The 14,121-nt window shown below is 39.8% G+C and overlaps 1 protein-coding gene across 2 annotated transcripts; it reads left to right on the plus strand.

The window, feature by feature from the left end:
- The first annotated feature begins 3,206 nt into the window (after positions 1-3,206).
- On the plus strand, positions 3,207-13,841 carry tbc1d20 (TBC1 domain family, member 20). 2 transcript variants are annotated; one of them, XM_074641840.1, is made up of 8 exons: positions 3,207-3,656; positions 3,739-3,924; positions 4,561-4,641; positions 6,456-6,642; positions 7,092-7,193; positions 8,958-9,099; positions 9,676-9,854; positions 11,031-11,219. In XM_074641840.1, exons 1-8 carry the CDS (start codon positions 3,608-3,610, stop codon positions 11,077-11,079), a joined length of 975 nt encoding a protein of 324 aa, XP_074497941.1. In that variant the 5' UTR covers positions 3,207-3,607; the 3' UTR covers positions 11,080-11,219. The 2 variants fall into 2 exon arrangements, with proteins under 2 accessions (XP_074497941.1, XP_074497932.1); XM_074641831.1 differs by lacking the exon at positions 11,031-11,219 and adding an exon at positions 12,196-13,841 and having other exon boundaries at positions 3,208-3,656.
- The last annotated feature ends 280 nt before the right edge of the window (positions 13,842-14,121 follow it).

The raw sequence follows: 14,121 nt of genomic DNA on the forward strand, positions 1-14,121 counted from the left end.
GACAGCTGCTCGGAGACGGCAGGCTCCAGCTCGGCTCTGATTGGTTGATTTCCTCCGGTCTGTGGAATCTTGCAGATGCCATTAGGAGCACCGGAGGACACAGAGACACATGATTTTTTTTTTCAGATTACCTGTCTCATGCACTACTGTCAGGATATAGTGACCGTTTTATAAAAAATAACTTTTTCCATATTTGCTCTATTTCTGCCCACTGCAGCTTTTAGACCAAAATTATGATTTTTATTTTCATAAATAACTCTATTTATGGAAATATAAATAAACAATTGGTCCCTCATATTGTTGGCTTAAAAGTGTTAGTCAGTTTCACTACAGTTTACTCTTTTATTTACACATAAATTCGGTCGAGCCGTTGAAAAATTGTGAGAAAGAGAGTAACAGGGGTGAAAGGTGCATTTCTGTCTTTTTTTATTTATTTATTTGTTACCTCAATGCAGAAAATGAGGAAAGGCACCCAACAGCATTTTTTTTTAATTATTATTATTATTATTTTTTTTTTTTTTTTTAAAGTACAACAAGTGCCCCCAGGAAGGTGGCCCCCCAGGCAACCGCCTCTATGACCTATGCCTTAAGCCGGCCCTGGATCTCGAGATAACAGTATTAAAAATAATAATAATTGCAAGCATGGTTCTCGGCTTCTGTAAGTAGGCCTAAACATATTTTGTATGTAAAATCTTAATTTGCAAGTTAGGCCTAACTATTGCTGTCAAATACACCAAATGTAAAAAGTACAATATGTCCCTCTGCAATGTTTTTTTTTGGGGGGGGTTTTCTTAGTTTTTTTTTTTATTATTGAACAAATTCAGATTTACAAACAACATGGCTCATAGATCATTGCATTAGAGTAAAATGCCAAGGTGCATACAGAACGAGAACAGATAAAATATGTAAAATTATACATGAAAATAATAATAAATTATATTAAGGGCTAGGGCTGTACCTGTAATTCATATTCTTCTATTATGCTAGGAACTTTCAAAGCATTTTTGTTTTTCATGACTTTAAGGGCTTTTATGTAAGACTTTTGTGGAAACATTCTGTGTTTCATTTAGAATGAAAACACACTTTCACTCACTTTCATATAGTGTGTATATGAAAGTGAAACCTATTGGTAAACGATGTCCTTTTGAGAGAAGTTTCCCAGATGAGAAACTTTTGGGAAAAGCCTGTCATGTATATCAATAAGCCATAAAGCTCCAGAATACATACAATGAAAAAATAAATGATCAGTAGTTTCAGTATCATCACAAAATACACAGTTAGTGGTTTCAATTCCAAATCGTTGTCGCAACAAATCACTGGATGGATGGTGATACACTCCATTTAATATTTCAAAATGGATTTCTTTTGCTTTGGGAGTTATGGGGAATTTTAAATATTTAGTTCGTAACATGTGAATAGTATTTTTCTGATAGATTTGTGAAATTGAGTTTCTGTAAGATACTATAGGGTATGAGATGTGATTAAACATATTTCATTTGTTTTGTTTGGGATTTTGATTTCATTAAAGTCACAGCCACCAACTAAAAGTTGTGGGAGACGAGGTGTGATAGGGGTAGGATTTGTTAAAATTCCTCTAATCAAGCATATAATAGAGTTGGGGATGGTCCCTCTGGAATGTAGAAGAGTGGAAGTAATTAAGTAGGAGAAAATGCCCAAAATACTCAATCTAAATCGATCGGTCAATCAATAGATTAATCATTCAACTAGTTAACTGTTATACTAATAATAATAATACGATATTATTGTCATTAATATTATTATTATTGTTGTTGTAGTTATTTATTTTATTTTTTTATTTCAAAATGGCAGTATACATAGTAACAGCAGAAAACATTAAAAACATTTACATACAGAAGAAGCATAGCGAAAACATAAACAAAGAGCTATGCCAAGCATAAAAGGACAACAGAAATGAAACAAAACCAACATAAAATTTAAAAAAAAGAGACCACGCGAGAGTATGACAATAATTTCACTTAAAAACATTAAAGATATTGCATACAATCAATGTTTTCATTGCTGTTTTGTTTTGTGAGGAGGAAATTTTTGACAGAAATAGTTCCATTTCTTTCATAAATACAAAGAAATTAGGCTTTTTTTTGGTAAATTTACACTTGTGAATCTGGAACTTGACGAGAATTAAATTAATAAGAAAAAATGCATTACTGTCTTTGTCAGTGTAATCATAGCAACCAAATATAATATTTTATATAGTATAGTGCAAAATCTGAGAAAATGTTAACAAGTATAAAATTATTGACATCTTTCCACAATTCACATGTAAATTTACAGGAGCAGAATAAATGAGAGCAAGTTTCAGGATGTGATTTGCAGAAGGAAACAATTTACATCTATGTCACTCTTTAACTTTTCTAAAAAAATGTTTTACTGGATAGAATCTGTGGATCAACTTAAATGACACCTCTTTTACTTTATCTTCAAGATTCAAGATTCCTTTATTTGTCATTTTTATGCTCCACATAAAAACGAAATTGTGTTTCTTACATCCACCACTCAGAAATTCAGTGCAAAACAATTGGTGAAAACTATAAAATAATTAACTAATAATTAAGAGCACTTATAATAAGCTAAAAGTATTCTAAAAATAGAATAGAATAAATAGTTAATTTTTTTTTTTTTCAACATATTTTTAGTATTTTCAGAACAGAAGGCTCACAGCAATGTTATGTTCAACAGTTATTCTATACAGTCAGACCCCCCCACCCTCCCCCAAAACCAATAAATAAAAATAAATGAATTATAAAAATGGGTGAAAAGGGACATTTTACATAAAATAACAGTGGTTAAACTGACCGTAAAAATAAATATATATATGTATACATATATACACATACATACCTACATATACATACACATAATACCTACATACCCATACATACAAATAAATACATAAAGAAAAAAGAAAAAAAGAAGACAATAAGAATAGCAGATAGTATCTCATAGAGTAAAGTATATTGTCCTCAGACTCTCATGAATGGTAAACGGTGATCTTAGAAATATATTTTATGTTTTACGTGATAAATAGTTAATTTAAAAATTAAAAATATTGTTAAAGGAACAGTCTCTTAAGTGCAGTTCTGTTAGAAGGATCTTTGTAAGGACCAAACTTTCTTCCAGTCAAAGTTGTTAGTAATTAGTATTTGATAAACCCAGGCGGTGACGTCCCATCCGCGTCACCGCCTCCCATCATCCCGAGCTACGTCATCATTGAGTCAGAGCAAGCTAGCTAAGCTAACGCCTCCGTCAATGTAAACATGTAAACATGTAAACATGGAGCCCTGTCAGCGGTCTACGGAGTAACCTGTACTGCTATTACGCGGCGTTTCCTACTGGTAACCAGTTCGTCTGTAGTATCCGGGTGATGAAGGCTGTGTCGTTACCGGGGCAATGTAGTGTTGTTAGCTTGATAACTAGCTAACACTGATAGCTGGTGAGCTACCTGTCAGACAGGCCGTGTGTGTGTGAGGCTGGCCTCGCTGATTAACGCAGCTACATCCAGGTTAGCCAGAGCAAAGGGAGGATGGCAGGTAATGTAATCTAACAAGGACACATCGAGAGAGAGAACATGAGTAAAGCTAGAGCTGGTGCTTCGTCACCTGCGAATGGAAGACAAGGTAAGTGTGCCATATGGTCGCTAAGGTAACGGTAGTTAGCTGTCTTCATTCTGGGTGATCATGGGTGTTTACTGTGTCTCAGGCTGGGACAGCAGACGGAAGAGGAAGACTGCGGACATCTCGCAGGCCCTCAGTGCCAGTCCAGTGGATGTGGCTGCTCTGAGGAGGATGGCTATCAGTGAAGGAGGACTGCTGACTGATGAGATCCGCTGTCAAGTCTGGCCAAGGCTTCTCAACGTGCCTCTTCACGTCCTGGAACAAGAGCCAGGTACCATGGCTTACATGGCTACATATGCACAAACCAAGCAATATATATACACTGTAGACTACATATCTATATAAGCATCTGATCACACATACCTTCCATTTCCCACTATGCATGGCAAATGTTAACATATAGAGGCTTGGCAGGTGCAAGATCTCCCACAGACTCATCCCCCCCCTCTCGGCACAACACAAAGCGCCTGGGTCAGTCCTTCATGCTGGTAGCCATCAGGCTCCACAACCAAGGCTGACCCCCACATGAGAACTATGAGGACTTTAAGACCTTTAAACATGCACTATCTGCAACCATGTTGGAGTCTAACCACTGGCGCACTTTACACTTTACACTATACATCCTATATACCAATTTATAGACTGCACATATGTACATACTATATTTATTTATTGACGGACTGTACACACTATGTTCACCCATTCACTCTGTATCTTTTATATCTCTATTATTGTTTTTATAATCTTTGTATACCTTTACCTCTCCTGTGTTTCACTCTGTTTGCTGATGTTGCTGCTTTGACACCTGAATTTCCCTCCAGGGATTAATAAAGGTTCTTCTTATCTTATCTTATACAGTATTTGACTAGTGTATGGTAATGCTGATTGTGATTCATGTCTTGTCCAGAAACGGTGGAGCGGGAGAATAACAAGGACTACAACCAGGTGCTGCTGGATGTCCAGCGCTCGCTGCGGCGGTTCCCACCTGGTGAGTAGAAGCCATACCTGCTCAGGGAACGGGTTCACGAAGCCCTGCTGTATGTGTATTCCTGCAGAAACCACTGATACAGCTACAGATGAACACACACTACCAGGCAGTGCACCAGTCCTGTGCACCAAATGTAGATATTTTGACTTACAAGTTAATGTGTTAAATTTACTGAAGTGCAACTTATAATTTGTAAATCAAGGTGGTTTGAACCAGACAGAAAACAACATATTTGCTCAGGGGTAGAGAGATTAGTTTTAATTTGGAACTTGTTGATAATTTGTGTTATTACACGGCTTTGCTGAATACTTGATTCTGATCGGTCAATCACAGCGTTCTACGGTCTGTTATTTCTTTATAGCAGACCGTTGCTATGTATAACAGAACGTTATGGATGCAGTTCTGATCTCAGACTCTGGCGGACTATTTTTGTGTCAAATTATTAATTTCTTAAACAAGTAGCAGTGTAATAAGCGGGATAATGTACAGCTAGCGGATCATTGTTGTCAGGGCGATGCAAGACCCCTCCGCTTCGCATCAGCATCGCCCTGTCGGGGTATATTTCACAATAATGACCGGCTCGCTGTACATTATCCCTTACTTGTTATAATGAGTTCAATATCAATGGCAAATGCAACATTTTTGACAAGTTGTGTTAACAGTCATTTCAGCTCTTTCATAAAGCCATCCACTTGCCTTTGCAAATGACTAAATGTCCTTCACTTAAGAAAATCTACGTATGTATCTAATTTACTACGTAAATCTATGTATTATCCTACAGAGCAATGCAATGTCAAAGCTTAGCCACTACTTGCCGTTAGTATTACTTTTGCTTGTAGTTAAGTCGGCACACAGGTTGCGTTTGAAATTCCATACTAATATGTAAATTATACACGATAACAGTGTGAGATTTTTTAGTATGTTCGAAACTATAATATGAAGCCAATAGTATGCAAATTGCATACTATTTCCAGTGAAATTTCAGAGTATGCAAACGCTGGACACTACGGCGGCATAAATATCCCACAATGCATTGCGGTAGAGACGACGACGTTTATAACAGACATTGACGGACAGCTCTGTAACGCCAATAATGCTTCAATTTAAGTGTAGGTATAAGATTTCACTTTGCTAGGCATAACTTATTTTTTAAATTAGTTCAGACTGTATGATTCTCACATATCATCGTTTGGTCACAACTCTGAAGTACTCAAATCTCTGCCAGTCCATCTCACTAGTATGCATACTCAAAGGTCATGTTTATCAATGTAACACTATAAGATAAGGTATACTTTATTGCCCCAAAGGAAATTTGTCTTGGACACATACGGTATCTATACTTCAAGGAGCTGCACCCAAAAAAAGCTTTTCTGGTGGGAAGAAATCTGCCTTCAAAATAAAACTGTGGAATTTATTATTGTTACTTTTGGAAGAAAAAAACCCTTAGCATTAATATACTGTACTGCACTTTTCAATCAGTGCAGAATTTGTACCAATTAGTTTTTTTTTCCTGAAATTTATTTTTTATTTGTTTGTTTGTTTTTCATCTTTCTGGCGGGTTTGATTGACTGGTAGGTGAACCAGCAGTGAATGCTGCCCTTCATGCTCCTTATTATCTTCTATATAATACAACAAGCACTGTTTCTACATCGGTTAATCATCCACCAGTTTAAGTCAGCATGAACAAATTATGACTGAATTGGTTATGTAAAATTGGTATTGCTGCACCTCTTACATTTTACATATTTGGGGTCATTGATGTAGTGGCCTTTATAAACTGACAGATGTATTTTATTTTGGGTGGAATTGTGCAGGTATGCCAGATGAGCAGCGGGAAGGTCTCCAGGAAGAACTAATTGACATCATCCTCCTAGTTCTGAAACGCAACCCCCAGCTGCACTACTACCAAGGATACCATGATATTGTTGTCACCTTCTTATTGGTCCTGGGAGAGCGCCTTGCTACTGCTCTTGTGGAAAAGCTCTCCACGCACCACCTCAGGTACTTAACATGTTTAATCTGCAGCAGCTTTGTTACTTTACTACCTACTACTACTACTACTACTCCTACTACTACTACTACTACTACTACTACTACTACTACTACTACTACTACTACTCCTACTACTACTACTACTACTACTACTTCTACTACCTAGACATTTTAATACTTGACAACATAAACATTCTAAATGGGCTCCTTCTGTATTTCCTGTTGCAATGTTTGTCAATGCACTAGCTCACAGGAAGTACATTTGGACCAAAGATGTTGCCCTAGCAAAAGAATAGCAATAAAAAGGTCCATTTTCTCAGTTTTGTTTCTTTATCTGTCCACATGTCGGAATGAAAAACATCCTTTCTCTCCCTCCCTCCCTGCCCCCTCCTTCACCTCCTTCAACAGTGGTCTATTGTGCACTCTGAAAGTACTCTCTGTTTTATCCTCTTTTTTAGGGACTTCATGGATCCTACCATGGACAACACGAAGCACATTCTTAACTATTTGATGCCCATCATTGAGAGGGTCAACCCTGAGGTGCATGACTTCATGCAACAGTAAGACTCTCTGATGTTTTAGTTTTTAACAGGCCAAATCAAATGATTTTCTATCTCTCGTTAGAGGATACCTGTTAGTCCCGGGCCACGTAGGACGCATGAGCAGCACGTGTGTGTCGTGGAACCTCTTGCTTTTTATTTCGCTGTCCATGTTAACAGGTTAGAGCAGCCACACACGTGTCAGTTGCGTGGTTCGCAGCAAAAATAGACAGTGAAAATGTTCCTTTGACTGTATATTGACATCATACTTGCAACATTACTACAGTTTTTTTTTTTTTTTTTTTAAATGTTATTTTTTTGGGGGGCATTTTTTAAGCATTTTTTATTGATAGGACAGTGTTGAAAGGGGGAGAGAGAGAATTGACATGCGGAAAGGACCACAGGCCGGATTCGAACCCAGGTCCACCGCTGCAAGGGACAGAGCCTTGGCGATACATGGGCGCTCGCTCTACCGACTGAGCTAACCAGCCGCCCATTACTACAGTTTTGATGTCTATATCTGTAGAATATGTCACAGACATGGAAAAAAGTAAATATTTATTTTTAACTCAACACTTCCTGTTTCCATTTCAAAATAAAAGCCCTCTAGCATTTTTTTTTTCTGTACACAGAATTCCTGCATTTGTTAACACAAGGCTTTTATTCTGAAATATTTGCAGGACAGAGTTGTGGAAAATGCAGTGACTTGCAGGGCTTCATAAATGTATTACTGGCTTTTAATCATGGATTATTATTATTTACAAATGAGCACACGCTTCTTAACCTTTTTCTGTCTGAAATAAATAGCAATGACATTTATTATGAAATGAAATGGCCATTATAAAAGGCAAACTATGTAGAAAGACAAGGCTGTTCAGTAGCAGCGCAGCCGCAGATCAACGCTGTCGGTGTGGCCACCGCAGGCATTAGAGGCGCCGCAGTTCAGCGAGGCAGCCGCCGGCTGAAAGACATGAAACTTCGCAAAATGAGAAATCCATTCTCACTTTATATGCGGTATGAACATAATTTGCAAGGTAATGCAGCAATAATTACTGCAGTAACAGTATGAATATTAAAAGGCTTCATACCCAACACAGCTTTCCCTGTGGTTTGGAAAATAATTGTTCGTCTTACGGCTGCTCCCATTAAGGGTTGGCTCAGCAGATCATCTGAAATCTTATCCTATGATCTGCATATTTGCTGTGGAACAGGTTTTACACCAGGGCTGACGCATCCTCCCCATTCACAGCGCCCAAGGGAGATGCATATTTTCATTATGAAATGTAATACCATTTATATCTTCTCTACAAATTGTTTCCACCGGTGTGTCTGCCGTCTTAAATGAATCCATTTTTTCTTAACAAGTGAGTTTAGTTATCTGAAGCAGTATTGTTCGATGTGAATCCTGCCGTACCCTGTTAAGGTCTTCTTCCAAGTGTTTTAAAACAATTATTGTTAAACTTCAGCATGCTCAAATCTAAAGATAATGGTAATGTTGTAAGAGAAGGAGAAGGGTGACTGTGCACTTACAGCATACTGATCCTATTACGACAGCTCGAGTTACGTCCGTAAAGACTTTACAACAAAGGTCATTAAGTCCTCCGTTTTGAGGGCTAACACATGACTGCTGCCCTCTATGTCTTTCAGTTCCAGATACCATAGCATAACTCCCATTTTTAATAATGAATGCTATACATTTGTCGCTGATGTGGAGCAAGAGCACACAGTTACAGATTTGTGTGCTGAATGTAAGTTGATCTCTGCCGTGTATCGATTGATTCTCAGGGCTGAGGTGGGGACAGTCTTCGCTCTCAGCTGGCTGATCACCTGGTTTGGCCACGTCCTGTCCGACTTCCGCCATGTTGTCCGGTTGTATGACTTCTTCCTGGCCTGCCATCCATTGATGCCCATCTACTTTGCTGCTGTGGTGAGTTTCCTACCGTATAATCAGCTCTCCTAGTGTGCAATTTCAGAGGGACTGATTTAGAAACTCAGCTTTCATTTACAGTACATGAACGTAAGTCTGCTGAATCAGTTATAAACTAGAACATGTTTATGAGCTACATTTATTGATGTGTGAGTCAGAGGACAAAGGTTACGCTTTGAGGAGGTGTTCTTTTTGTATGCGGCTTTGCATACCTCAGTGTCTTCACCCTTCACACACTTTGCGTGAGGAGACTCCGGGTGTCCGGTCATAAAGATAAAGCCTTAGAGAAGTCCCAGCTCCAATGATAAGCAAAGATGGGAGCTGGCCTTGGCTGCATACGTTGTCTGCCTCTTCCCATGGTCCTCTTTTAAGTTTTTGGTATGACGTGTCCATGCATACAAGCTTTACCAAGATCTCTAATAGTAAAGACAACAAAGGCTCATCAAGTTTATTCTTGTATTCATCAAAGTGAAGATTCACCAGACGTTCACAAGTCTTCCTCACCACGGCCTTGTTCAGTTATCAATGTCTAATAACAAACGTGCCTGTTATGTTTTATTGGTACTTGTTTTGCAGATTGTACTGTACAGAGAAGAGGAAGTGTTGGATTGTGAATGCGATATGGCCATGGTTCATCACCTATTGTCTCAGATTCCCCAGGACCTACCATATGAGACACTCATCAGCCGAGCGGGAGACCTCTTTGTCCAGTTCCCTCCCTCTGAACTGGCCAGAGAGGCTGCTTCACATGACAGGTACTTAACTCCTTAAACTGGGGACACACCAAGCCGACATCAAAGAACCAGCAGCGACGAAGGCCACCCGTTGAGTCGCCTCATGTTGCCTTTGTCTTGGCCAAAAAAGTTGCACTCAAACACACCGCAAAAGACTACAGCCAACGGCCAACTACCACGTGCATTCTGCACCTGCGAGAGATGAAATTATCTCCCTACCAGCAGGTCGCGGTAGTCTGTATTTGTCATTCAAAAAGGGAAACCGGAAGACCGGAGACGTCAGATATACAAGCCGTTGTTATGATACGTACATGAAACAAAGCGGTGTTTGCCGACCATTTTCCCACCACTCTCACTCACCACTTGGCTTTATTCCAGATGGCCATGTCGTTGTGAAAACATGGGTGTATTGAAATGATCAGATTAGGGCTGCACAATTAATCGACTATTCATCACAATTTTGGCTTCCGACAATTAAATGAACAAGATCGACTGCGATATTGACGTTTGAAATGCGTGCTCCACTCATAGAAAACTCCGCTGCGTATTAAATCAAGTGCTTCCTAAACTAACAGCCAGCCGGCATTCAAGATGTTTTGGCTTCACTTTTGGGGAGCTGCCACACCACTGCGCGTGCACCTTACAGTGGCAGCCTGTGAAAAACGTAACTGAATGTTGAGGCTGCAGTTCAGAGTAGAAGAGTAATGTACTGCATATTACTCGTTTTAAACAAAAATGCACTAAACTCAGGTGAAGAACATCATTTTTAAGTCTTATTTTGATGCAAAGATTTGCACAATGTGAAGGTGAAAACAGTGCTGCTATTTAAAGGGACTGTTTGTAACTTCTTACATGTATAAATCAATCCGGGTCGGTGTCCCATGCGCGCTCGCGTGTTGCTACGCTGTTCAGACTCAGACCCCCAAAACAAACTACACGGAAGCACCAAAACGGCAAAGTTTTATCTAGTGAAGCCCGTCTTGCAAAACAGTGTTGGCCACGGTCGGAGGACACGGGGGAGACCGTAGCTTTGGTCTCCAGGGCCGGAGTCTCTGCTGCACTCTGCTCCTCTGCTCCTCTGACTGCCTGCCTTCACTCAGCTCGCTCCACCTCACGTGCATGCGCGTACACTACACACTGCAGAAGAGTTAGTAGCTCTGAGAATATTTAGTGAATGTACAGTGGATGTTTGTGCAGAAAATGCTGCAGCTCCTCCAGACCTACAGAGGTTTCCCGTGTCTTGTGAAGTGACGGGGCTCCGCAGCGAGAAACGTTAGTGTCTCCGACCGGGTGCTGGCCGGTGTCTCCCCTGTTCTGAACCCGGTCGAGAGGCTGAAGCAGGAAAAGCCAACACTAGGATCAGCATTGATTCATGGAGAGAACTTCGTCTGGTCAGCTCACATTACTGCCAAGCAGGTGAACTATAGAGTGATATTGTGATTTTAGCTGACGTGTGTCACCTCACTGTTTTGACGGATGCTCGCTTACAGGACGAGCAACAGGACACTGACTTTCGTTAACTTAATGGCCACAGGTGTCGCTGTAACAACCAATTTCTGATTCTTACAAACAGTCCCTTTAATTTTGAGTAAAAAGTTTTGGTACAATTTTCTTTTGATTATAGGAGATGCACTTTGAATAAGGATCAGTCTTATTCTGATGCAAATATTTGTACATTAGCAGGAATGTAACACAACATGGAAGTGAAAGCAGTATTTATTTAAATGTTAAAAAGTGCATTAAAAAATATCTGTTGACCCTAAAATCAATGAATAATCATCATAAATAATCATGATCTCGATAATGATCAAAATAATCGTGATTATCATATTGGCCTTAATCGTGCAGCCCTACATCAGATGACATGAAGATGAAAAATGAAAAGAGCAGTCTGTGTTTTTCCTCTCGACTTTACTCGTTGGTTTGCTTTCCTCACATACGTTTCTCTTCTGCATTGATTCGTTTAAGCTGAACCGCCAATCAGAGTTATATCTCTCACCGACAAGGTCCGCCGCCGATTCAGCATGTTGAATCGAAAAAACGTTGACACGGGCAGACTAGAGCCAAAAGTGCGGGACACACCGATAAAAATTAGGCTCACCGACGGCCCCAAACTGTCCAACGGCCGACCGTCGGCTTGGTGTGTCAGGGCCTTTAGGGTTTCCACCTTGCCTTTACAGATACTAGCAATCACTCACATCTCTGCTACAACCTTTGCACTCTGAAATATCAATATTTCTGTATATAACAATAATCACTTTCTTCTACTTCTCAACTGCGGTTTTCTCACCGTTCTTTCATTAACACTTTCATTTTCTGTTTGTCTTGGTCTCTCTCTGTATCTGTCTCTTTTCCTCCTAAGCATGGCAGCCTCTACCTTTAAGGACTTTGACCTTGCGTCCACTCAACAGCGACCAGACTCTGTTCTCCGTCGCCGACGCAGACAGAAACAGGCCGCGCTGGAGAGTTCGGCGGCGAACGCTGTAGCGGCCGTGGCCCAACCTTCAACGGCACGGCGGTTGGTTCGCCTGGCCGTCATGGGTCTCACGGTGGCTTTAGGGGCGGCGGCTCTCGCTGTGGTCAACACCGCCCTGGAGTGGGCCCCCAAACTGGACTTGTTTCCTTGAACTGCTCCTCTTATACCTCCGACATATGACTGAATCCAGCTGGTGGGGTCTGTTTTCCCACGAACCATTTAATTAATGAAACCACAAACACGCAGTCGACAACACTGTCTGGAGTGTTCTCTCTAAACTGAACTAGTTAACGCTCCTCTTTCCTCTTCTAGGATGTGTGGTAACATCCTATGTGGGGCATCTAAGTCTCCAGCTGAAGGTCCTTTTTATGAACCCTGCTATTATAACAGCAACAACTGCTGGTGTTCTGAAACAAAGCATCCATCCTGTTATAACGAAGAGACTGTTTTTCTAAGAACTATTACTAATGGTGTCATTAAAGTGTATTTATATTTGGTATTAGGATAATCTGAATATTGAGTTATGCTCACAGAGATACAGTATATGCTGAAAGCTTGGTGGACTCGCGACACTTGAAACTGCTGCCAATTAAAAAAGCTGGGGTGAATGTATGAGAGTGTGTGTGTGTGTGCGTGCGTGTGTGCGTGTGGTCGCAACCCATTTATTCTATCTATTTGATACCTGGACTGAGACCAAATAGAGGATTGTTAGAATCCTTTGTATAATTTACTGTTTCTTAATTTATAGGGATGTAAGCAGCTGTATAGAGAGATGGTCATGAAACACGGGTACCTTTTTTTAAGGTCATCATTTTATTATGTTTTAGATCATTTTGTCCCGTTCTTAAGTTCTTCAAATACGCCTTTTTAGTCAAGAAAAATCTTCCTTTCTGGGACCGAGTATCTTTAAAACATGTTAACAGTTGTCACCCTTGACGACATTTTATTTCTGGCTCATAGTTGGGGGTCAGCTACACATATCTGTAAGAAGTTTTAAACAAAATGTTACTGGTGTTATCAAAGTAGATGTATTGTAGCCTTTCGTATCCCTAAACTTCTGAGGATTCGGCCCCAAAGTGGAGTATAGCTTTGTCCAGGAAGTAAAACAAATCTGACTCTACTTGAGCTTTTCAATTATTTACTCACTGAATTGTTTGGTTGCACAACCTTAAAAATGTGTCTGTGTTTCATGGCCTCTAATCACTAGGGTATGCTTTCTGCATCACTTTTTTTCTGGAGTAGATGATTAAATCTCTCCTTTATAGTTTAGCAACATATAGCTCACTCACTCAATGCCTGGTAACAGAAAATATCAGATACACAAGTGAAATGAAGGAGATATATACTGTAGTCTTTGGGTTGGCACAGTGGGGGACCTAGTTTGCACTGACTGCATTCATTTTGCAACATCACAATGAAAATGAGTTTTGATAGGTAGGTGCTTTTGTCACTCCTGCTGTAAGGGTGCTCCTGTCAGAAAAAAAAAGCACTTCAGCCTTCAAATGAATGCTATCCAATTTTTTTTTTTTTTTTTTTAAAACATGAATTTAGCTTTAACACATGCCACTTAGTAAGTTGGATTGCGTTGAGTGTAGCGTTTTCATTTCCGAGGCGGTCCAGCTCATTCCAGTCATTTTCATTCAATCACATATATAAAGTAATAACTTAGGTTTCAGTTGTGTGGCACACGCCTGAATAGCCAATTCTTATCAGATTAATACATAGGAAATAGTGTGTCAGAGCACTTCGTTCTGAGATAGTGAATTTGGGTTGTCTGTAATCTTTATAATGTATTTTGCTCAACAGAAAATC

The sequence above is a fragment of the Sebastes fasciatus genome, chromosome 1 (assembly GCF_043250625.1).
Source record: "Sebastes fasciatus isolate fSebFas1 chromosome 1, fSebFas1.pri, whole genome shotgun sequence".
NCBI lineage: Eukaryota > Metazoa > Chordata > Actinopteri > Perciformes > Sebastidae > Sebastes > Sebastes fasciatus.